The sequence below is a fragment of the Perca fluviatilis genome, chromosome 20 (assembly GCF_010015445.1).
Source record: "Perca fluviatilis chromosome 20, GENO_Pfluv_1.0, whole genome shotgun sequence".
Classification (NCBI taxonomy): domain Eukaryota; kingdom Metazoa; phylum Chordata; class Actinopteri; order Perciformes; family Percidae; genus Perca; species Perca fluviatilis.
In genome coordinates, this window is record NC_053131.1 from 21,781,084 (window position 1) to 21,807,874 (window position 26,791).

General features: G+C 40.8%; 1 protein-coding gene across 4 annotated transcripts in view; it reads left to right on the forward strand.

Moving 5' to 3' along the window:
- Positions 1-74: 74 nt before the first annotated feature.
- Positions 75-26,791, forward strand: part of fsip1 (fibrous sheath interacting protein 1) — a 46,663-nt gene continuing 19,946 nt past the window's right edge. The window contains exons 1-9 of one of the 4 annotated variants that reach the window (XM_039785806.1): positions 75-383; positions 499-556; positions 653-822; positions 1,145-1,226; positions 1,337-1,435; positions 2,055-2,167; positions 2,370-2,483; positions 4,611-4,772; positions 25,823-25,975. In XM_039785806.1, coding sequence (XP_039641740.1) covers positions 222-383; positions 499-556; positions 653-822; positions 1,145-1,226; positions 1,337-1,435; positions 2,055-2,167; positions 2,370-2,483; positions 4,611-4,772; positions 25,823-25,975 — 1,113 coding nt within the window. In that variant the 5' untranslated portion in view covers positions 75-221. The remainder of the gene's footprint in view (positions 384-498; positions 557-652; positions 823-1,144; positions 1,227-1,336; positions 1,436-2,054; positions 2,168-2,369; positions 2,484-4,610; positions 4,773-25,822; positions 25,976-26,791) is intronic. The other 3 variants (XM_039785807.1, XM_039785808.1, XM_039785809.1) reach the window with 3 other exon arrangements.

Sequence of the window (26,791 nt, forward strand, 5' to 3'; positions counted from 1 at the left end):
CGTCCGGTAGCCATAGTAACTAATGCATATTTCCTTAGTTACACCATCCGGGAGCGTTTGCGTCCATAGTAACCGCAAAGAATGGGTGGACAAACCACGGGACACATTCTGGAAGGTTTCTGTTGTGGTTGAGTAAAAGTGGTTTTACTTATCACCATCAATTTAATACTAGCAAATACTGTCGTTTTTATTCTTGAAATACAGCTTAAGAAAATCACACTATGGAAATTATCAGAGGAAGTTTAGATGACATTTCCCGACCTGCTTCGAGTGAGCAAACAGGTAGCCGTGTGTCGAGCGTGTCTTTGCCTCATAGTGACAGAATTGGTTCTACAACTCCATTTGCCCTAGTTGTTTTGACCAACGGAGCTGCTGATATTCAGGTAATTAAATTAATTAAAGACGATACATGCACATTACAACATTTATGATTATTGACTTACAAAACTGTATCATTTCCAATAACTTTGTGACAAAAACAATTCCCTGTAACGTCAGACCCAGAACAGCTCTGAAGAAACTATAATCAACTCATCAGCCAGTGGTCCTGACAAAGGTAAGTGTTCTGATGGAGTAGCTAGTACACTCTTAGGATATTCCCCTTTTTAATTTAGTAACCCTACACTCTATATAATATTTGTGCATCTTTCAGGTCAGTGTCACATTGAAGTTACTGATGAAGAGGAGGAAGATTCAAAACTACAGAGAGCCATTGAGGAAATGAGACGACTTGATGAAATACTGTCTGCAAAGATCTGCATAGAAAAAGAAGTCAAGCGTCAAAGGAAAGAACTTAAAGCAAAACTCTGGCAAGAACTCCAGGTATTCAAAGTCTTCATTCACCCCGCCTACCAAGAGCCTGGGTCTGTCTGAGGTTTCTTCCTGAGAGGGAGTTTTTCCTCGCCACTGTCGCACTGAATGCTTGCTCTTGGGGGAATTACTGGAATTGTTGGGTCTTTGTAAATTATAGTGTGGTCTAGACCTACTCTATCTGTAGGTGTCTTGAGATAACTCTTGTTATGAATTGATACTATACATAAAATTGAATTGAATCTACATTACCAGTTCATTGCTAGGTTTTGGACTAAAAAAGGTGGCCACTTTTAACACGTATGGTGTGATGTTATTGTGTATTTTTCTGCAGCAGAATAAGCCTGAAGGTCACTCTGAATGTGCCCAAGAAGCCATGAACACAAGGTTGTTTTTGGCTCTGGAAGCACCCACTGGTAAGCATAGGCATCAGTATAGGCTACAGATAAGCGACAGTGTTGAAAAGTTAAGTTATGCAGTCACTGTGACACATCTTAAATATGTTGTTTTTTTTTATCTTAAAAAGGGACAGAAGAAGAAGAGGACGAAGACAATTTTGTGCCTGTGTTTGAAACTCAGATTCCTGACTGTGAGCCCATCAGAGACAGCCAATACTTGGAGCAAAGTGAGTTAGTGTGAATCGAACGTGAAAGAAAAAGCAGCACTCAGTTTTCCATGTTAAGATCATGGATCTTAAAATCCACGTTCTCAGTTGTACTGCCTAGATTGTGCACTTGATGGCGCCATGAGCTCAGGGAATCTATAGCTGTTGTTTTCCCCCTTCATGGTAGGCTGGTGCAGACAGCAGTTCTAACTCAGTTTTGCAGAAGTCAATGCATAACAGTTTACCCGCTATGTGACTCCTGAACAATTTCCTGATGAAGAGCTTGTGGCTTTTTATGATATTGATCCCTTAAGGAAGGAAAAAAAAATCTCCCTGGAGATGTGAGGAATTAATCGTGTTGCTCTGCTCTAGACATTTAGGTAGGTTGCCTGCTTGAACCTCTTACACCTAAGTTCAAGAATGGTCTTAACACACACTATGCTGCCGTGCAGGGCCAGCATTAGAATAGTCTAAGTTTTATATATTTCACAGTTTCAAGATGATTTGGGCAGCTGCAAACACTTTAATAAAAAATGAAAAATGACTCTCATAGAAATTCTGTGATTTTGTATCAGATTTGGCCAATGGTTGTTATTAGAGCTTTTGCCTTTTGGAATCTAAAGTGTGGCTTTCGTGACAGGTGAAAAGAGACCAGACAGCTCGACAGAATCATTTGAACTAGGCCATGAGGAGACGAGGGAAGCTTCCAAAGGCAAGAAAAAACAGAAGGACTTTGTCAAGAGAAACATTGAGGTATGGCAAAGTTCACGTTGGACCAAATGCAGTCCTGGGGTATATGGGCAAGTCTCTCCACCTTTTATTTTCAGTAAGAAAAATATTTGTTAATAGATGAGATAAATATATAGTTTAGACTTATAGGACATCACTAAATATAATAGAAATGGTATGCAAATAATGATTTTCATTCTCTTTTTTTTCTCTCCAAATGCAATAGCTAGTAAGTGGTGAGGAGGATCAAGTGCTTATGACTCAGGCAGAGAAAGAGCGTCTGGCCGAGCTCCTCCGAGAAGTAGACGAAGAGGACAGTGCCAGAGGCGCAGACAGCGAGGTAGGCTGACGTTGAAGCCCTAACAGACATCATGTGGTGTAGGATGAGTCTCTCTTTTTCAAGTTCCTTCCCCCTCATGTTCAGAAGTCTTATGGGGAGCAGCATTACTGTAGATGATCCCATCCATTGCTTCTGCTACCAACATGTTGATATTTACTACATTTAAAACATAGTATGTTCATTATTAAAAGGAAGCAAATATTGCTTCCAGTGTTTAGCCACAACCTTTCTAAACAAGCTCAGTGTTCATAAAATGTTTCTTTCACAATCTATTATTATTATTGTTATTAAAGACATTAAGTAGCTCAACCAGACTTTGGCCTTCAGAACAGCCCATAGAGTAACATTGGTCAGACATCCATGTTTTGATGACTGCTTGGCAGCTCAGACGGCCTCTGGGCAGAAGATTGTGACTCCTCAAAGCAGTTCAAATGAATGAACCAGATGTCAAGTACCATATGCAGTTCACATAAATGCTGCATGCTAACGGATTCATTATGTTATCACATTTTCAATTTCAATAACAATTCCCTGTGTGGTGTTTCTGCAATATTCTGAGGCCACGATATTTCATATAGCCCTAATTTAAGATACAGTTGCACTCATGGTGCTAATGCGAGTGCGCTGATGGAGCTAAGAGCCAAGAGACTGAGACCTGATGACAATGATTCATCTGAGAACCTGTGTCACATAGAGCAGTAGAATATTTCACTGTGAACCCACTAGCACCATCCTAACTTCAAATGTTCTTTTATTTTAAATTGCTTTAATAGCCCCTTTGGCAGCTGTGAGGCCAGTTTGAAGTCAGATGGGATGAAGCCTGTTGGGAAGCTAGAAGGAACATACTTACCTTTCACATACGGTTTCATTTAGCCTGACCCCGACAGTTCTGCATCCGTGGGACAGCTTGCCAGAGGTTTTGGTTTTTTCCATGTCTTCCTGCTCTATGATGTTTGCCTTGACTTTTAGAACAATACTGCAGTAACTGTGGTGGCAGATACCAAACTGAGGGGAGTACAGATGCTCTGTTTTTTTTTTTTTTTTTTTTAATTGGCTGGTGGAAGACTTCCTGTTATTGAGAGGCGTGCTATTATAAATGGTCATAACGAAGCAAGCACATTATTTATGTCACCAGGACTTGGCAGTGATGTGTCTTTAGTTGGGAGGACTTCACTCAGTTCCTGGCAGATATACCCAGGGACACATCAACCACAAGCTGCTGTGCACGGTTTGCCTCACACACTTTTTTTTTGATGGTACTGACTCTTGTCCTAACAAGTTCCACAGCTTTGTGTAGTTCTGGTAACCCGAGGCAGCAAATCAGTAGCAGTCAGTCATCGCACAACTTTTCGGTGCTGCTGTAGTGGATGTAATCTTTTGCTTTATCAAAGGAAAAGTTTGACATGCGTAATACGCTTATTTCATTTCTTGTCGGGAGACATGACAAGATTGATCCCACTCTTGAGAGTTAGATGAAAAGATCAATTTCTGTACCATTTCTTACGCTAAATATGAAGCTAGAGAGATTGAGGTGTTCTGTTACATCAAAATAAACACCTGCCATGCTTAAGACATTATAGTTGCTTGATCAGATTAGATCTGCAAATAGGAAACACAAATCAGTGTCCAAAGAATTTGTTGACCTCATTTCAATTTTGGCTCTGTGTGGTGCTCCAACTATCGACCCCTGTGTTTGCTGTTTTCTTCTGCCAGTTTTCTTCTGCTCCCCCCTCAGAGTGCTCAGAGGTCACAGCTGTGTTCTTTGTAGAGTTGGCATGAAAGCCTTACTGCAAGATCCTCCTATCTCACCACTGGGCTGTGATGAGCTCACCACCCACCCACTGTTTCCCATAGGATATAAGGAGAGTCTCAAACAGTCACAGTGAAGAGGAGGCAATTGCCAAAGTTTTCGCATTTGACTAGCACCCTGGTCACCATCCAGAAGTGAATACCAAGTGTGAGAGTCAGACTTGTACCTCTTCCCTGTTCCAGACATCACTGTCACAAAGTTGCTGAATAAGGAATAGTTAGCTAATGTTAATCAGTCCCCATTTAAGGCTGCCGCTACATAAAGCAGCCTTATAACCCAGTGGGCCATGACTTATTTCAGCAATGACTCTCTTCCAGGAGGACATGTGGGCTGTGTCAGTCCTGACAGGCCAGGGTTACTCCCCGGAGCCCTCTGACCTGGAGCAGCTGATTGACATTGACTCCAAAATTTGCCTTCTCCTTCCTGCCGAAGAACTTCTCTCAGTGCAAAGCTCATACACAAACGTTAGCATGTCCCAGGTATGTATCCAACAGCACTACGGTCTACATTATAACAGCAATGGGTTTATAGAGTGCTGTTAACTCCTCTAGACACCGTCCAAGACTGCATTGACGTGAGGTCATTAAGTCTTATTACAAGGTCAGCTCAGTATGGCATCGATGGCATCATCTTGTAAAATCTTATGTTATTGACCCTCAGGGAGTCACTCCCTTATTTGTTGGTGGGAAAAAAACAGTATTGTGTAATTTGGGACTGAGGGTTGCATAAGTTTTGTATCCGCGTTTCCATATCAAGGCCATATAAAGACACTTGTGCATTATTTGCTCCTTGTAAATTTGATGTAAAGATTTTGCTCTGACTATTGTTTTCTTATTCTAATAATTATTTTCCATATGACCAACAGCAAATTTGATACATTTAGGAATTTATATTTTATGTATTTATCATTTTCATACCTGATTGTTGTCTGTGATTCCCAACATTTTACTTTTAGTCTATTCCCTGATTTGCATGTATAAATCTAATACATTTTGAAGTTTGTACCAACTCGTAATGCTCACCCTGTAGATGCTGTACACTGTCTGAGTTTAGAGTATGATCTGCACATCACTACCACATCAGACTGTGGAGAACCAACTTAACAGATATTTATAACTGTAAAGATTTTCCAGGCCTTGGTCCTGGTCTTCGGCCCACTCCTAGACGTTAGCTCAGTGAGTTATCTTAGAGCTTTATCTCACTGCATTTTAAAAGGCCAGATGGCATGCTCATCATTTATGTAGCCTGTCAGTGGAAAATTGTGTTTTTAAAGTCATAAAAGAAAAATTTACAATGCTGTTTTGTGAACCCAGGGTGCCATTTTCTAATACAACTACTGGATTTAGACAAGGAAAAAACTGCAGTACTTGAAGCCCAGTGCTGGAATAGCACATGAACTATGTCATAATGTCCGGAATATTTATGTTGCTGGCCTAATTATTTCACTTCACCACTGTAAATGTCATCCATCTGATGTAAGGAAATGGCAGTAAAACTAAGCTTAAGTCCTCCAGCTTTCTGTTTAGATGATAATGATTCTGAATATTTCTACTGTCTTGTGTGGGATGGAGCGTTAACATAAGTATATGATCAAAGTGATGTGACGTGTAGCTGAAATTAATCGATTAGTTGATTGACAGAATTAATCGCCAACTATTTTGATAATCAATTAATTGTTTGTCATTTTTTAAAACAATCCTCCCTTGTGCTCTCCCTCACATGACATGGAGTGGAATTTTGGCCAAATAGGCCTACTACAAAACTTGGATATTGCTGGGCAGCTGGATGTGCTACTTTGTGTAACCCACGTCTATTCCCTTTCCACCCCTTAAACATGCCCCACAAGAGTTTTGGGGAAAATTCCCCATCATCCATCTATCATCTGCTCTGCATTAGTGCTGAAATGGCTAATGCAGGCATTCCTTTTAAATGATGTAAAATAGGCATAAAACAATTGCATAACACTTTTGTCTCTCAAGCAACCGTTAACAAATGATCCCACTTCAGATGATATTAGTGTTTTCATAAAATAAAAAAGCAAAAGGTTGGTTAACCTCACACCTGTATGGCTTGAAAAAAGTAGCAGTTTCCTTTCCTTACCTACCAATTAAAAAGGTAGACGGCACTGATAATAAATCTCTTTCAGATTCATTCCACATCGGTGCCCATAAATCTTAAAGGTGGTCCTAAAAGTAAATATGCTTTTGTTTTGCAGTTACCTTTCTTCTCGGTAGTAGCTTGCAACAGTCATATTTCCTAACTGAAACCACTTGGACAGCAATTCAGGAACCTGCTTGTTTGCTTGCTCATTCCATGGCAGTCTATAATGTACACACAAGAGATAATTAAAACTCTGTTTCAACACCGCTGAAACCTCCCCCCCCCCCATGATATTAAATCACGGCCTCAATGTCCACGTTTGCTGTGTCTCTATGTTTTCTGGCCACATTAGATCTGTCACGTTTTACATGGAAGAGGGAGTTATTCACCTCTCCCCAGTGAGCACTCGCTCATAAAGCATCAGTTGGTGCTTTAATCTGTGATCCCAGAACTTGGCGGCATCCTTTCCCAAAAAGTTGTGATTGATATTCTGAGGAAAAAGCAGCCCTGCATTCCTGTGCAATCACCTTAGTGTTAGGCTCTCTGGCTAAGCGGGACCTTTGATTGAGCCTGTGAGGGTGGATGCAGTCTTGTGAGGCCTGGCACCAGCCGGAATACTGCCACAGAGAAGAGTCAGTCCCCCCCCATCAGAACCTAATTACAGAGCTTGTGGAGGTACAGAGAGTGCCAGCTCCAGAAAAGGAACAAGGCTTTTCCCTTTCATTTGGAGATATATATGCTGAAAGGCTTACGACATACTATATACAGTAAAGACTACTGTATGCTGAATAGGAAGACCATAGCACACATATTCCAGCCAATCATCTAATTGTAGCAATAAATGTTTTTGTATGAAAAGCATACTTTGTACATATTTGTACAGGTGAAAATATCTTTGAGCAGAGGTGGTCATCCGTGGATTCTAGGTTTTAGACGGTCATGTTTAGCAATAAAGCGCATATTATTATATTATATTATTCTGTAGGGACTGAATAGTATGGCACAGAAAAATCCCACTCACGATACCATAAACCACAGAATCAGCGTTTGTAGAAGCACAGTATCACTCATATGACCACACGGGTGGGGTGAGTCATGGTGAAAGTCTATCATGAGACAAAGCCTTGTTTTCTTGGCTCCTGGTTCATTTTTTATGATGTCTGATGATAGGGAAAAGGACAGGGAGCCACAAACCCTTTAATGATCTGGATCGAATGGATTCAAAACAAAATTTGAACAGTGTTTTACTTGGACGCTTTTAATATTGTGACAGCATTGCTTTTTGTTTGCAGTCTTCATTTTCTCAGGCTTTAAGCTGAAATAGCCTATTTGTCATTAAAACCATCTGTTGGCACAAAGGATTTATGTACAGTACACCCCTCCTACTGTACCACTGTGGTAATGCCTGCACCACCCACAGTTTGAAGCCAAAAGAGGTGGATTCTTTGGGTGGTTGGCGACATGGGTGTGTAAACGTTTGTGTGTTTCACAGATCATAACTATATAGGCTCTATCAAATGCCTGTTTTTTTTTTTTTTTTTTTTTAAAGCGTGGTTACATTGAAAATGAATGGATGGCAGTATACAACACGGTTTTCAGTCACTGTCCCACTGTATTTGATTCCATCAGATCCCTGCCCTAATCAGCAGGGCTTCAACTCCTGTGTTTGCATAGTAACTCCAGCTGTGTTTTTGTATGTGTATTGGTTGGCTATATTTTGATGTAAGACTATGAGGTCACTTTAGTCACATTGTGTGGTTGCTGATGAGCACCCATGATTTTAACTACAGCGAATGTTAAGTGAGAGAGCAGAGTTTTGGGCAGAAAACGCCCTTTTGACCAACACAATGCGGTCAAGGAATGTTTGCAAATTTATCTTATTTGGTCCGGGTCATATAATTAAACAGCTGCGGAAAAGCTTTGGTCACATTATGTTCATCTAAAATGTAGGTTAGTTCCTATTTTATATCATCAAGTGTAAGCTGTGTTAGAATTCATGATAGAATGTCAGGATACCAGCTGGCCCCAATATATTCATAATGTTCAGAAATGTGAGACAGAGTCATTTTTATCAGATCAATATGTTCTTGTTAATAGCGATGACTGGAGGAAGGCACAAAAAGACATCTTATCCTCTGTGCTAAGGAAGAAACTGTTCTCTCTGGAATAGGATTTTCATGTCCCTACTGAAATATTGGAAATATGCTAATTCACAACAGAAAAGGATGTCTATTTTGTTCCTTACCAGTGGCTGAAGTTTGGCTGCAGCACATATCACACTGGTAACCAACGTGCCAGTGAATGGATGTTTTTTTTCCATAGTGTATTAGCATGAAGACATTGGAATTTAACAATATGCTAATATGAAACATATAATATAATCTTTGGTGCCTTTGTGGCTTACATATTATGCAGGGTCTGTACAGCTGCATGGTGAGAACTAAAATGTCAGGTTTGTCCTATGGCCTGCTTGGTGTTTTTCACAAGGTTAACTTGGCTAAAAAGAATAGACTCCACACCCTTCCCCACCCTATAATTCCCATGAGACCCAGTTTATTGTCTTATAAACGCCTCTCCCATTGGTGCTCTCCACAGTTGTGTTAAGTGGTTTAAAGAGATTTTTGTCAGTTATGGTTAAAATCTAACTTTCGACTGTCCCACTCATTATTCTCCTGCCTCTATGATCCAAATTAAATAGCATTAAAGCATTTTAGAATCAAATGGGGAATAGCTTGCATGGCTCTATCCAAGATAACCAAATCTGCCTAAAAGCACCTCTAGCTGTGTGCTAAGAAATAAACTTAAAAAACTTAAAAAAATAAAAAGGTGGCAAGGTCGCATATACAGTTAATGGAAAGATGTGATTAGTTTACAGCTAGTCCATATCCACGACAGTCCACTTCCGGGATTGGTCCGGTGCTGCTGGAAATTACGTCGGATGTCCGTTACCTTCCGCTTTCTTTGTGTTTTAATTTTAAACTCCGGTCGATTTATGAGGAGCAGGGTAAATTGAAACAGCTAGCTAGACTATCTGTCCAATCTGAGTTTTCTGTTGCACGAATAAAACCTTTGAACACACACGTTCCATCAAAAACAAGTTCCTTCCAGAGGCTTTTTTGCAGCGGCACCATGGCTCCACCTGGCGCTTAGCACCACCCAAGACGATTGAGATTGGTTTAAAAGAAATGCCAATAAACCAGAGCACGTTTTTCTCCCATCCCAGAATGCTGTGTGGACTAGCCAGACCCTCCTCCGCAGCGCTGTGAAGGTAGGTCTGGCAAAGCGAGACTAGCTTACAGCTAACGTCTGGGCAGTATACATTGTTCTGGGCGAATCAATAAGGACTGCACAAACTGCGCGAAGTCGAGTGGGCAAATTTATGCGAAAGATGTGAGGCAAAAATTTGCAACACCTTCTGTTTCAACACACTTCTAAGCTTGTTTGCCGTGTTTTATCTCATTTGTTTAAAGGGTTGATAGAATGCAAAACCGATTTTACCCTATCATAGTTGAATAACGACAGTTCAGTGGGTAAATAGGACATACATAGAAGCTCAAAATCCCATTGACGCCCCTTTACTATGAAAATCTCATTTACATACACAACTGACCTGAGATCAGGTAGTCTTCTGAATCTAGGTCGCGCAGATCTCTGCTATTCCATTACAAAATTCACTTCTGAAACTTTTATGCGAGAAATCAACTATGTAAAGCTCAAATATGGGCCGCTTTACGAAAATGGATGGCTAATTGCAATTTTTTTTTCCGACTGTGTGTCAGAGTTCATCGGCCGGTGTTGCCTGTGTTGTTGCCTCGCCGCCTGGCCTGCCTTCCTTCACAGACCCCGGCCTGCTATGAGCTCGTTTGAGCTCTGTTACAGCTGGCAGCCCACAGCACTCCATACCCGCGCAAAGTCACCCTTTTTTGGGCTAATGGACTACCAAATGCCACTGCTCTGACAGATTTTTAATTTAATAACGAAATAGCCCGACAAACAATTTATAACTTTGCAGTGTCTGAAATATGAGACCTGCTGTCGAGTCTCCCATGTGTTTCTATGTAGTTTGCTCAAACCAATCAGCGCACAGCTCATTCTAAATATTCATGAGCATACCATATTTGGAAGAAAAGCTCTTGTTCCAAATAAAGCCATATTCACAGGGTAGTTAAGGGCTTAATAACATAGCATTCGGGCAATTTTCAGCCCAACCAATGTTACATACCCCATTAGGAGACCTTAAGGAACAGTGTAAAATACCCTATATAATCATTCTATCACCCCTTTAATTCGTACAAAAACCGAAGTGCAAAAACAACGTGGTTTCGGACACAGCCAGGCTAGCTGTTATCTGGCAAACTATTCTTTCAAGCATCGCACTTACAATGCTCACAGTCCCATATTTAATCTCTCATCATTGATAAAGCACCACTCCATTGAGCTGAAATGTAGGTCAGATACTGTGCCTGACAAAACACAGAATGTGTCACTGGGGGACAAGGGCCAAAAGATGCTTGGATGCTTTCCCTTCAGATGCTTCTGATAAATATTTAACATGGTCTGCTTCTTAAAGCTCTTTGTTCGAATTAATTTTGTCTGTCATTATTTGGCAAACACTTAAATTACCTTATATCAGCGAAGTGTTCCTGGCTGGAGATGATCCTGTGAGACTCTCCTAACCACAGTAAAAGCCATAGACTGTGAAGTATTTACAATGATTTGGAGTGATCCCAGATGCAATATTTTCTTCCACAGCACAAGCAGTGAAAACTTCAATCAGATCAAACTTTTTTCGACCTTTGATTGCTCTTTGGATTCTGCTAAGATACTGAGAATACACAGGTGGTGTGGATATTTGAACCCAAAATCATATTCAACATGCTTTTTTGATTGTAAGATGCACCAGGAGGTTTTGATCTGTGCAACAGTGATTGCCCAGACCACCCTCGGTTCTGGAAAAAAAAAGCAAGTATAAAGTCCAGATGACCCACAAGTGAATCTTCTAATGCTTCAGGAATGTTCAGCAATCACCAAGTCATCTAACACATATCCCAAATACTAATATAAAAGCATGACCTCTGGAGGAGGACTCCTATACAAACACATTTCATATATTGTCTCTTATTGAGTAGATCGATTTGAGGTCTGACTTCACAGGAGGAGGGGAAGGAATTACAGTGTTAAGGGTTAGCCTTTGTCTAGTCTCGCATTGTCAGACCTTCTTCCACAGCGCTGCGGAGGAGGGTCTGGCTAGTCCACACAGCATTCCGGGATGGGAGAAAAACGTGCTCTGGTTTATTGGCATTTCTTTAAACCAATTACAATCGTCTTGGGCGGCGCTAAGCTCCGGACACAATAGCCTCTGGAATTAACTTGTTTCAGTGGAACGTGTGTAGGTTCAAAGTTGTTTTAGTCATGCAACAGAAAATTCAGATTTGACAGATAGTCTAGCTAGCTGTCTGGATTTCCCCTGCCGATATCTGAGGAGCAGTTAACCATAGTCCCCATAAATCAACCAGAGTTTAGAATTCCAACACAAAGAAAGAAGATGGTGACGGACATCCGGCCTAAAAAAATCTGGCGGAATATCCGGTGGCACCTGAACAATCCCGGAAGTGGAACGTTGTCGATATAGACTAGCCTTTGTGCAATAAGAGTGGTGCAGGATCAAAACCATTTCCATTACCTTGCCTACCCAAGTGTAAGCACGCAGGTAGGTATATAACATGTATGGCAGACATGTGTTACAGCACCTCGGTCTTAAAACTTGGCAGATGTTTACAGGTCATGGGGGGGGGGCAAAATGTCAGTCTGACAGACAGAGAAAGAAATATGGGAAAGAGAGTAAAGTCAAAAGACTCTCAGCCATAGCTTCCGAATAGCTTACTCTAGAGCTCACACAGGGAGTGCTCGTGGCAAGGCATGTGGACAGGCCTTGGCAGGTAGCCTGAGTCCACGTGGCACAGCCAGAGCTCCTACTATCCTTCAGATTTGCATAGAGACAGAGAAACCGAGAGAAAGAGAGGAGCATGCTGTTCTGAACAACACCAGCCATCTCGGGGTGAGTCAGTATAGCTGGCTCCCTTTCATCATAACAGCAAGGTCCCTTTGCAATGTGTAGACAAGAGCCGTAAACAAGACATATTTTCGTATTGAGTACCTCTGTATAAAAAGATGGGTATTAGGGATTGTAAGTTATCAATATCTCAGTGTCAGGGTGGGAAATTAACTTTTTTGCCCACCAGCCAAAGTGGCTGGTGGATGCCCAATTTTACCAGCCACTTTTTCCGGAATTCAAATTTATAAAAGAAAGTGCACTAGCATATTTTGAATTGCTTCAGTAAATTATTTTTTTAATTATTAATACACATTTTATTAATATAATTTATTTATTATATATCTAATTTGAACATATGTGTCAGTGGCTTGTTGATCTTTACATTGTTGGTTAATTTCCTATCCTGGCTTACCATAGGTTTAAACTATAGGTTTGATAAAGGACTTATTGGACTTTAACTTATCATTGATCTTACAATAACGAGAGTAGCTGGCCTCAATTTAGGTCATCCTGTACGTCTCCTCTCCGGTTTTTCCTGCATCCACCGTGTGTGTGTGTGTGTGTGTGTGTCGTCAGTCGCGGGGTAGAACTGAGCAGCAGAGAGCCGACAGGATTAAAATGGCAGCAGCTTTCAGCGACTTAAACATCGTTACAGTCTACATTGATGTTAAAATGTATACAGGTTGGCAGAACGGTCTTTCGCTGTACGTTTTGTCAATGCGCCACTTGTTCGAAAAGTACCTTCTCTTCTTTACTTCGCCCTCAACAGTTTGTACATCCATAGCTACTGCTGACTCTGCGGCGGGCCTCTTAACACTGGGGATATGTTGCCACATTTTTTTAACCGACAATTTTCCTTTCGTCTGTAGCTCAGCTACATGGTGTCACGGACTAGCGCTGAAAACTACTCGACTATGCGTGGTCAAAGCCCCGGCTGTGAACGGTTTGATTTCCTATAAGTTCTTCACAATAAAAGTCCTCCGTTATTTTGGTATTTGAATGTTTTTATTATGAAGCAGCAAAATCCGGAAATGTTGGGGATTCATTAGCAGTAACGTAACGTGACTCCTATAAGCATTGTTACTTAGCAACAGCATTCTTTGACAAAAGCTGTCCAATCTGTTACAAGGAAGGTTTTACAATCCACCCGCCACTGTGGCTGGTATACAAGGCAAAGTCACCCGCCACTTTGAAAAAGTACCCGCCATTGGCTGGTGCAAATTTCCCACCCTGCTCAGTGTATAACAAAAACATGCTGTTTTCATTATTTGTGTATAGCCTGTTTTGTAATGACTGAATGACTTAATGTGACCAGCAGACCTTTTTAATATAACAAAGGCCCCCCAGAGTCAAGGCCAATGAGCCATTTTGTGGCTACTGCACGCTAACACAAACTGCTGTTTGAAATGCTGGCTCACTTCCACATCACATAAGTGTTTTTCAAGGGAAAACACATTGAGTGTTTTGTCCTTTCTTTGAATTGTGCAACTCTTTGCATCATGTTTGCAATTTCCATGACAGCTCATCCATCAGTTTTAGCTAGGTATAGAGAACTTGGTTGAAAAGACCACATCTTGTACAAATTAGTTTGTTTGGAGTATGCGGTAGCATTTATGTTTTTCTATCGTTGACACTTCCTTGGATATGCTGCCTCAGAGCATGCTGTCCCCGTTTAACTCGTCTAGAGCGTGTGAACAAGTTCATCAAGCTCTCTCAGCGGTTCTTGTTCTGGCTCTGGCCTGGTCAGGCAGTCCACCTAAACACCTAATGTAACAGGGAACCTGAAGCAAGCAGTAGGCTAGTGCATCCTCTTCTTATATTGCAGCAGGACACTTATACGTAAGGGTGACTTAATCGTATGTCTTGTTTTCCTGATCTGAAAAGACGTCTGCATGAGAGGATCCAGCTGTTAGATTTGGCAAATCGCACCACAGATGCAACTCCCATTGGAGCAGAGAAGCTCCAGGCTACTAATCTCAATCACTCCCTCCACTGTCTAACAAAACTAATAGGACACTTAGTTATTGCTGAGTGGCATCCAAGAATTGTTTTGATTTATAAACATAAGTAATCCCCACAATTTTTTGTATTTTGTCACTTGGACAACAGTGATCCATTAACCACTGCAGCTGTTTAACACAATGACATCCACTAAATGGAATGTATTGCCTCTATTTGCAATCGTAAAATTGATTACAGGATATCAAAAACCACTTAATGAATGTGAATGCTTGATTAAAGTTGTATGATACATATAATCTACTAATGGTTTTGCTAACAGCAATTGGCAAATAATTTTTTTTCATATTGTCGGAAAGCAAAATCTGAACCATAAGGTGAAACAAGGACAGTTTCTCAGGCGTTGTCTTATCATGCACAAATGACCTTTTCCATTTTAAAATGTATTCTGCATTCAAGGCGCACCTCACAGGAAGCGTAATATTTACAATGCTGCACTTTATATCAACTCTTGACACTAATGCAACATCAAAGTCCAAGGCTTTCATTTGATATTTCATCAATAGGCGTCTAAGATAATTATGTTTGACATGTTTTTCATACTGAAAGAAAATAAAGTCTAGATCTTTGTGGCCTCCCAGCGGTCTTGTGATCCAGATAGGTGATGTGATTATTGGAGATCTTCAACAGCATGTCAAGTGGCTCCTCTGAGGAGAGCCAATTACCAGTATTTTGCTGATGTTCAGATAAACTGAACCCTGGTTTCTCTATTTGGAAATCAGTCATTCTAACCTCATATTAAGTTAAAGCTATCACACATTCCACAAGATGAAGCACACATATCATATTAGAACAATCACTGACATCTATTACGAAACATTCCCTTATTCTTCTCCAAGAAGTGACTCATTACTACAATTTGACTGGCACAAGATCATAGACTAATCTGTTTATTCTTGCCAATGCCTTTGGAAATGGATCTAAACCTTTATTATTAGTGCTTAATCAGGTATATACAGTATTTAGAGAAATTGTGGAGAAAGTATTGAAAATAATAAGTTTTAGCCTACCCTGCGTCAGGTTAACAACACTTAAGATCTCGTACAGCTTTCAATTGTCAAAGCTAGTACACATTTACATGCAGTATTTTAAGGTTGCTAACAATATCCAATATGTTTTATTTAGCATTTCATTTAAAGCATTAGAACTAACATGAGCAGATGAACCTTGTACGACACAATACTTGTTCGACATGATGGTCGGTCAGTCGGTCGGTCAACCCGCCTCTTTGGTCCAAACTGAAATATCTCTCAACAACTTTTTGATGGACTGCCCAAAGAATAAATCCTAATTAGTTTTTGGGAGCTTTGGTGATCGCCTGACTTTTCTTATAGTGCCACCAGCAGGTGAAAGTGGTCATTTATCCAGTAAAATATCTCCACATCTACTGAATAGCTTGGCAGTTTGGCACTTTGTAAAGATATTCATGGTTTTTAGATGGGGAAGTCTATTGACTTGGTGATTGTCTGGCTGTGTACATTTGTGGGTGTATTATTTTTTAAAGATCATTTGTTGGGCTTTTTCACCTTTAATTTTTGACAGGACAGCTAGGTGAGAAAGGGGAGAGAAAGGGGGAAGACATGCAGGAAATTGTCACAGGTCGGATTCGAATGCTGGACCTCTGCGTCGAGGAATAAATCTCTCAGTATATGTGCGCCTGCTTTACCACTGATCCAACCACACATTTGTGGTTTTTTTTTTTGAACATGGTCTCTTTTATTTTCAAAAATAACAAGCAAAACACACTCGAAATAGTCAAATCAAGTTCCTGTCCATACAAACAACCCAAATAGTTCCCCAATGCGCCCCCAACCCGACATGTACGGACCCCGACAACTTTCCATGTATCCAGCATAACTCAGATATGAGTCTGCAGATTCATACAAATATAATTCAAATATCTAAGTAAATAAAAGAAAAAGACAACATCAATAAATAATAAAAAAATAATATATATATATATATATATATATATATATACACATATATATATACACATACACACATACATACATATATACATATATACATACACACATACATACACACACACATATACACATACAAAAAAAAAAAAGTATGCAAACACAATTGGGTTACATAAGATAATAGAAAATGCAGTATGCCAATTTTTTTAAAAACATGCCATACAATTATTCTAGTGGACCCTCTTACAGTGTATCTAATTTTTTCTAAGTGAACATAACTCATAACCTCCCTGATCCATTGGCCATATGTTGGGGGCGACATCTTTCCATTTAAACAGGATAAGCCTCCTAGCCAACAAAGAGCAGAAGGCCATCATGTTTAGGTGGGCCCCAGAAAGGGTGGCATCTATCGGAGCCACACCAAACAATGAAATCAACGGAGATGGGGGTGTACTGTTGTTCCACATATTTTCGGAGAATGCCTCAAAGATGGACTGCCAGAAATTATGCAGCTTAGGGCACAACCAAAACATGTGTAGTAGTGTGGCAGGAGCCTGTCTGCACTGATCACACGTAGGATCAATACCCGTCTTAATTTTAGACAATCTATCCTTGGTCCAATGAAGACGGTGCACTATTTTAAACTGAACCACAGCATGTCTGAGGCATATAGAGGAAGAGTAGATACGGTGTATAATTTTGTGCCAGATTTCTTCTGAAATCGCTTCTTCTAGATCTGACTCCCATTTAATTTTAAGGCAATCAAGACTATTCATGTTATACGTATTGAGTAATGTATAAATTCTGCCTATTACTTGTTTTATGTTAACTTCACATTTTAAAATTGTTTCAAGCAGAGATTCAGAAGGGCTCAGTGGGAAACAGTCAGAGTTAGAGGCCACAAAACCTCTAAGCTGCAGATACCTGAAGAAATGCGATTTATGAAGACCATACTTCTGTTGCAATTGTACAAGACTGGCAAATCTATTCCCAATGTAGAGGTCAGATAATGTACCTATCCCATTTCTTGCCCAGACATTAAAAGCTTCATCCATCATTGATGGGACAAACATATGGTTCTTTATCAACGGTGCAACAAGTGAAAGATCAGTGAGATTAAAGGTTCTTCTAAACTGGTTCCATGTTTTAATTGAATGGATAACAACTGGATTAGTGGTGAAGGCTGAGATTGGCTGTTTGAAAGGTAATTTGGAACATAATAAAGCTGCTGGGGAGGTTGATCCAATGGATGACCTCTCTAACACCATCCAATCAGTACTATTGACATCCGTAAAATTTCTCAACCAATACAGTAGTACTCTTATATTAGCAGCCCAATAGTAATACATAAAATTTGGAAGTGCCATACCTCTCCATACGGGCCTCTGTAATATATTTTATTAATCCTGGGCTGCCTTTTATGCCAATATAAAAGGATGTAATCTGACTGTTTAAGCCAGAAAAAAAAGATTTTGTTAGATAGAGAGGTAGACATTGAAACAAATATAAGAACTTAGGAAGAATATTCATAATCTTGTGTTGATCCTCCCTCCTAAGGGGAGGGCCGCACCGGCCAAGGTCTTGTTTAAGTCTACTTAAGAGAGGATGATAATTGAGCTTAAAAAGATCCTTGTGGCTACGCGCTGACCCATATACCTAGATATTTAATTTTTTAGGACTAAATTTAAAAGGGTTAACCCAAAATATGATCTGTCTACAGAAGAAATAGGCATAAGTTCACTCTTTCTGTAAAAGTTAACTTTATAACCAGATAATTTTCGCTCTTCAACTTGTGAGTAGACTCAATATTTCAGGAACCGGAGAGGGGGTCCGATATGTACAATAACATGTCATCTGCATAAAGTGACACTTTATGCTCTGAACCCGCCTCCGTATCCCCTTGATGGTGGGGCACTGCTTCAGGGCTAATGCGAGTGGCTAGCAACGGCAAATAAAAGTGGTGAAAGAGGACATCCCTGCCTCGTGCCCCGCTTCAGCTCAAAGTAGGTGGATAAGTTATTATTGTTGGTGGGTGCTATTGCGCCACTGGGGGCGCGGTATAGGAGTCTAATCCAGGAGATGAATTTAGGGCCAAAATGAAACGCTTCTAAAGTCTTGAAAATATAGTCCCACTCCACCCTGTCAAACGCTTTTTATCGTCGAGGGATAACATCACTTCAGTGTTGCCAGGATCGGTGTGGAGGGGGATAATATAGAATATTAAATAGACGCCTAATATTGAAAAAGGAATAACGATTCTTTATAAATCCTGTCTGATCAGACGAAATAATAGAGGAGATAATGTTTTCAAGACGACGCGCCAGAATCTTAGCAAGAATCTTTGCATCTGTATTCAGCAACGAAATAGGGCGGTATGAACCGCAATTGAGGGGATTTTTATCCTTTTTAAGTAATAGAGAGATTACTGCTTGACGTCGGTTGGAGGGGGCAAAAAGTTGGTGGCTAAAGATTCTTCAAATACTAACAATAACAAAAAGGAGATAACTGGTCAGAAAACTTTTTGAAAAATTCTGTTGAGAAGCCATCTGGACCAGGAGATTTGCCACTTTGCATGGCATCGATTGCTGACACTATCTCCTTAATTGAGAAATCCCTTTCCCAGTTCAGTTGAGAATTCTACACTTACAGAGGGCATCTTCAGGGAACTGAAAAAGTCCTCAAGGAGAGCAGGATTATTGGGCCCATCTGAAGTATATAATAATTGGTAGAATTTTCCTTTTCCGAAACAGGAGTTTATCTTCTCATTATCGGTGCATTTTAAACCACATTCATCATTAATTTCAGGAATTGTTTGGTTAGCAGTTCTTTGGCCAACTGGTGAGCAAGTGCTCGGCCGGACTTTTCCCCATGCTCATAATGACCACATCTTGATTTGGAGATAAGGTATTCAGCATGTCGGGGTGGAGAGGAGATCAAACTCTGTCTGCAATGATAAGCGTTTTCTTAATTACATCTGATGCGGAATAACTGTGTAGCCTGTCTAGCTCCAATATCTCATCTGCTAGTTTTTAATACGTTCAGTGTTGACCCTTCTTTTATTTGCACAGTATGAAATAATTTGACCCCTTAAATATGCCTTGAGCCGAATTCCCAAACAGTAGATGATGACATCCCTGGGGTTTGGTTAATGTCGAAACATCCTAATTTCAGATGATATGAATTTAGTAAACTCATCGTCTGACAGAAGCAGAGGATTAAACCGCCATGCACGATATATAGATTGTGTATTAGGAATGTACATTTTCATGATTAAGGGACCATGATCCGCAGATATACCATAGCCCCTTAACCCCCTTCTTCCGTGGATGCAGAATTCTTTTATCCAGGAGAAAGTAATCAATACGTGAATACGTTTTATGCACCGGGGAAAAGTACGAGTACGCCCTAGAGTTGGGATTACGAAACCGCCACACATCCGCTACACCATAGGTCTTAAGGAAGAGCTGAATAGTGTGAGCTGACTTCGACAGGGATGCCCTCTTAGAAATACTCCTATCTAAAAGAGGAGAAAGTACACAGTTAATGTCACCGCCAAGTATTAGATGATGAGATGACAGGTCTGGTAAATGAGAGAAAAAATTGGCAAAGAATGTAGAGTCATCCCAGTTTGGGGCATAAATACAGGCTAAAATAACTGGGAGGCGAGTATAATTTTCCCACCACAATGACAAATCGCCTGCGTCAGATTGCCCGCGAGATGCTGTGAACTGTACATTTTTACTTATCATAATAGCAACACCCCTAGTCTTTGAGCAGAAATTTGATTGATACACCTGGCCAGCCCATCCCTAACACAAACGAAAATATCACAAGCACGTATATGGGTCTTCTTGTAAGAATGGAATATCTGCGCCCTGAGCTCGTTTTGGCGCTAAAAATACTTTTTAAATTTTACTGGATGATTAAGGATAATTTAACATTCCAGCTTATGAAGTTAGTAGGGCAACCATCATGACCTCTTGTGTTATTTATATTGGCCATATTGTATATACAAGGAGGCGGGAACCACACATGAAACCCAAAGCACAAAAACATAAAAACAAACGCACAAAAATAAAATAAAAGTCTGGCAAAGTAGCATCATTTTCGATAGGGTCGTTTTTTCCCTCCCCCCCCCCCTCCAGTAGTCCCCCCCCCCCCCCCCCCCATCACCCAAATGAACAAGGTGATCACAACAACCCTCAGAAAAAATCCACACATTAAGTGCTTGTGGTTGGGAACGCTAAAGCTAAGCACTGCCTCGGGCTCCCCCAGCCTCCAAAAAAGAAAGAAAATAAGAATAGTAAAGTGTAAAGTAAAACAAGTCAGTACTAAGCTCAGTAAGCTTATATAGCCTTCAAAATACATTGGTGCTCGTGCGTATCAAGGCAATACTGTATTAACTTCCTTAAATAGCATTACATCTGGTGCACTGACTCGCACAGATAGCCATCTATGACTGACACAGTTAGCCCAAAATAATAAACAGAAGCTGAAACCGCGCATGTCTTTCATTTTAGCTCGGGCTACAAGAACAAACCAGTACACCAGTAGCAACACTAAACTAAACCAAAAAAAAAAAATAGTACGGTCTGTGAGCACATGGATCAAGTTGGTCAACATTACCAGTAAGAAAGTGGGACATTATACAGAAAGTGCCAAACATAGTGTTGTGAATTGGTACCTGATGACATCTGGCACAGCAATATAGGCTACACAAGTTTAAACGACAGAGGTATTTTATGCTCAGTTGAAAAGATCAGTCTCATCATTCTGCGCCCTCCGTGGATGGGAGAATATTCTTCTTGACATAGGTCATAGCTTTATCCGGTCGGTAAACTCCCTGTCCTCCCTCCGTATCGGACCCGAAAACGCTGCTGGAAATAAAAACCCGCTACCGGACTTCCGTCGCGGCCGCGCCATCTTCCTCACCTCTGTGAATGCAGCCCGAGCTTTAGCCACAGTTGCCGTGTAGTCTGGGAAAATAGTAATTGATTCCCGTTGAACCGGAGCGGACCTCGAAAGGCAGCACGTTGTAGTATCTGGACACAATCTTGGTAATAATGAAGCTTAGCAACGATGGCGCGAGGTTTGCGCCCCGGCTTCTTCGCCCTGAGCTCCGGGCGCGGCGCGGTCGATAAACGGCTCTTTATCCAACTGTAATACTTCAGATAGCAACTTTGATACAGAGGTTGTAGTGCTGGAGTCGGGAGTTTCGGTACTCAAATGATTCTTATGTTACATCTCCTCATCCTCCCTTCCATATCCCTACACTTCGTTTTGAGTTCCGCCATTTCTGCCTTCATCTCGCTCACAGAATTTTGTAAAGTAGCCACTTCGTCTGACCAAGCTGATAGCCCCCCCTCTACCTCCTTGATGTTAATTTTCACCTGGTCGATCTCGGACTTCAGCCGCGGTATTATTTATTATCTCCGTTTTTCACCGCCTTCAGCTCATTCTTGAGCATTTGCGTCATCAGAGAGGGCATTTTTCAGCTCTAACTTTATCACCGTTGAGATGTCTGCTTTCAGAGAGAGAAGGATTTCTGACTTCAATACTTCTACGTCCATCTCTCCCGGCGCAGGTGAGGGCGGAGTCGCTTTGGCCGGGCTCTTGTCAGTACTCCGGTTCGAGGAGGTGTTGGGCCTTGTTTTGGGGGTTCCAGTATACTTAAATTTCTTCAGCCTCGTGTCCATCAGGGCCCCATATGACTTTGTTCCACTATCCGATGGAGTTAAGTAACAGTTTACTGTTTCACGAAAGGAGATACACCTTACGTTTTCGGTTAAAATAGAGGTTTAACGGGAGCTCGCGTCAAACACAGCCTCACTCCATTGCGGCCAAGCCACGCCCCCCCATTTGTGGTTTTGAGTGAAATATCTCAGCTACTGGATGGATTGCCATGACATTTGGTACAGACATTCATGTCCCCCTGAAGATGAACCATTCACTTTTGTGACTGTTCATCTGGTACCATCATCAGGTCAAAATATACTTTGTTTATGACCAAATACCTGCAAAGCTGATGACTTTCCGATCAGCCTCAGCTGTACTTTGTGTTTAGTGTTAATTAGCAAGTGTGTCATGTTAGCATGCTGATGTTAGCAGTTAGCTGAAAGCACCGCTGTGCCTAAGTAGGCAGGCCTACAGCATCACAGAGATGCTTGCATGACTTTAAATCTTATTGTATTTCCTTTGGATTAATAAGATGACCAAGAGCTTGCTAAATGAAATACATTTTTGCAGAGATTTGAGTGTGCAGATGCTTTTGTCTATTAAAAATCTAATAGAAAATATCTTTCTGATTTAGTTTGTTGAATCTGAATACTATAATTAGCTCCATTGAGACTTAATTTATCACTTGTAGTTTAACACCGTGTCTACACAGAGAGAAAAGGAAATCGTTGGGACTTACAAACTATGTAAACCTCCCAGCTCTGCTTAATTTTCCTTTGTCGTAACTATGATAAAACAAGGCAGAGATACAGTAATGAGAAAGTGAAAGCCAGGAAACATGATGTGTCATTTGTGGACCATCTATCTTTGCTGTAATTAGGGTCAAATCTGTGAAGTTTATACAAAGACTCTGGACTTTCCCCTTACACTCACCAGAATTCATAGGGTGCTAATTTAGCCACAGAGAACTGGTAAGTAAGAAAATATGCGACATACATGCCAAATTCAATCAGATTTTGGTCAGTGATAGCTTTATCATTGCTAAGCCCCACAGACAATTTTAAAGTTTGTAGTCTATAGTTCTTGAAAAGTAGGGCAGCTGTCATTTCCAAATTAAATAAACTGTTTCTCCCAAAGATTTGGCCTTTTTTAGAAACGTGCATTTAGTGGTGTGAGGACGGTGGTAAAGCTAGACTTTAATTTTTATTTTTCCTGGTTGGAACGCAGCGTTTCTTACTCTGGTGCATGACAGCAGTCTGGTCCCGTCGTGGTCCTGGCTTTTGTAGTCTGGATGAGGGAGTTCTAACTGAAGGGCTTTAGTAATGAACACTTAAAAGAGGCTTCAGATAGAAACTGTCATTATTTCCTTATAGGGAGCCTGAGGACACTGGTAGGTGAGGCCACACACACTTGGGGAAAGATCTTGTTTTTGCCAAGATTTAATTATTAAAGTTAGGCCTAAAATGTGTGTAAATGCAATACGTGCTATAAGTCGAGTAAGCATGTCCATTTTGTTTTTTAACAACGGCAGAAGCAATCATTCTTCTTGTAAATACACTGGGTCCACTTAACTGAACTCCCCTCCTCTGGGTTTAACTAAGATTACATCCTACCATACATGTGTCAAAATTGATTTAGCTACTCAGAGTTTAAGACCTGCTGTCTTTGGTAACCTACCATTTTGCTGTATGCAAGTCCCTATTGAGATGTCGACCTTTTTATGAAATATCCATCAATTTCAACATTATTAGATCATACATACGCCAGCCTGGCATCCAGACTAACCAAGAGAGCTGGAGATTTCAACCACATGGCACTGGACTGACACAAAACAGCCCTGCGGTTGGCAATATCCTCTCTGACCTAACAATTTTTCAACCTAGCTGCTGCTTTTATATAGTAGTTGTGTATTTTTAGAGGTCAAAATATGACCGTATCACAGGTCATTCATTGGGCAGTCTCAACAGTGTTGTTGTTTTTTTCATCCTTACTTATAAAGAAATCAACTATGGGTGGGGTGGGGGAAGGATATGAACAGTTTAACCTATCCTTTAAGATTTGCCACAATTATGCTTGCTTTTCAGAACCTACTGCTCAACATACTACGTCTGCAGAAGCTATTTCTTCGTATGGTATTTCGGTACGCGACAAACTTATGACGTATTAGTTATAGACATCGAAATGTTTCATTTAAAGCTGAAGATTTCACATTTGATTGTTCTCTATGGCTGAGTCCAAAAGGAAAAAGATCAGAAAGACAAGCCACTCACTTATAAGCTGTCTGCGGATGCTCCTCCAGGCATGAATCTTGCATTTCCTCCTGCCCTTTTTTTAAAGTTTGCAGCTTACGGTCTTTTGTGGTAACCCAGTGCACGTGGATGCCATAAATATGTGATTTATGATGGACCCATGTGGACTCTAACTGAGGTATTTGGGCTTTCTCAGGTTCTCTGTACTGTCTATAAATCAGGAGAGAAAGGTTGGTGTTCATCTCTACATCTTTAGAACACACCACAATGGATCAATCCTAAGCGGAATAGATAAGCACATAAGAAGTTGGGTCCAAACTAGTTTAATGATAGCCAGACAGATTGGATGAGAGGATGGAGGAATAAAGAGGTGTCGTTAATTCAGGAGTGGGCTTGTGAGATGGCTAGAGTTGCAGCCTTTGAAAAAATGTCATACAAACGGTTTGCCAGATTGGATGTCTACACTAGAAAAATGGGGAAAGTACTTAACGCTTTCTGGAGGGCTACTAGGAAGCTATGTGCTGGGGAGAAGTGTATAGTATGTGCTTAGGGTGTTATCATACATACATACATATATTATATATATATGTGTGTTTATTTGGTTTACAGTTTGTCTATTTGGTTATTTTATTATATTGTCTTGAATGTTATGGTTATGTCATCTTTTCTTAATTTTGTCTAAGCGAGTGGTGATGACGAGTGGGGGGGGGGTTCGGGTGGGGAGGGGATATGTTTGTGTTGTAAAGTGTAGCCTATGTTTTAAGAAACAAATAAAAATTGTTAATCATAAAAAAAGAAAACACCACAATGACGACATTTAAACAGAGTTAGGCATACTGTAGTCTATATCCTTCACGTTCCACTTCAGGGATTGCTTCGTTGCCACCGGAAAATCCACCGGATTCACTCATTTAGGCCGGATATCCGTTGCCTTGGGCTTCCTTTGTGTTGGCATTTTAAACGGCGAACGATTTATGAGGACTATGGTTAACCTTTTCTCAGATCTCTGCAGGGTAAATCCAGACAGCTAGCTAGACTATCTGTCTAATCTGAGTTTTCTGTCGCATGACTAAAACAACTTTTTAAACGTGCACATGGTCAACCAAAACAAGTTCCTTCCGAGCCTATTTTGCAGCAGCACCGCGGCTTTTCTCTGGTGCCTCAGCACTACCCAAGACGATTGTGATTGGTTTAAAGAAACGCCAATAAACCAGAGCACGTTTTCCTCCCATCCCCGAATGCTATGTAGAGTAGCCAGACTCTCCTCCAGTACGCTTTGGAAGAGGGTCTGGCAAAGCGAGAATAAGCATACTGTAACTTGGAGAAATGGAAAACGTTCACTCAAATTGATTGTGATTATCTATTTTTACGGATTTTGATCCATTTTTAAATGTTTCCCAGTGACAGCCATAAGCCGTGAGTGCAGCTCTAGGAGAGAAACCAAGCACGTCGTCCACATGTGAGAGGAGATGTGAGAACCAGTTGTGTGTGTTGTGTATCAGGGCCGTGGCTCAGAGGTTGGCTGGAAGTGCGATGGGGACCCGCAGCCAGGAGAGCAGGTCCTGCTGGATATAAAGGAGAGGAGAGGGCAGGAGAGGCGGCTCAGAGAGATCCAACAGCAGCTGGAAATCCTGGGCCAGGGCCAAGAGATGACTGTGAGTTCAAAGCAGCGATGTTTGTTTACACACACACACACATATGCTCAAATTCACATGAATACTTAACACGGTCTGTGTTGTGCGTCATAACACTCCACAGTGCTTCTATCCATAAAAAAAAAAAAAACACGTGTGTGACAAATGATTACAAGTGCACAGCTCATTCTGTCATTCTCACAGAGGGACAATGAAATCACATGCAATAGTCATGTCTCTGCAGGCTCATATGCTTTCCTCTTTTTCTTCTCTCTCTTTGTATCACTAACACACTGACTTTGCAGTTTTGTGTAAAAGGTATGTTTTGATTTACATTTGTTTTCAGCGAGGAGTTAAATATCTTTCTCTGCTTTGCTTTGTACACTGGTTTGATCCGAGAGCAAGGAGTCGTTAACGCCCCCGATGAGCATATTGTCCTCCATGAGGTTTCATTGCTTTCTAGCATTCTTCGCTGAGATTCGATGTCCACCCTTCGCAGTGTTTCCTAGAAACCATTGAGCTCCGTCTGGTTTTAGGAGCCTCTGCAGAGTTACAGCCACAGAAGGGTTGTTCTTTCCCCAAACCCTGTAGCTAAAGGCACAACACAAGAATGTTCCGAGAACAAAAAAGGGGGATAGCTCTGATTTCTGCTTTCTCTGACATTTATGACTTTAAATCTTGTGTGAAAGAAAAGGCGAAAGGAAAACATTTGAGATAGATTTAGTGGTTTGACTTAGTCATTGTTCGAATGAGGTGGCTTCATCCGGTTGTGCGCAACAAACTGCCCATTAGCTTCTTCACAGTGCTGCTGTCGATAGAGTACAAATTTAAGTGTCT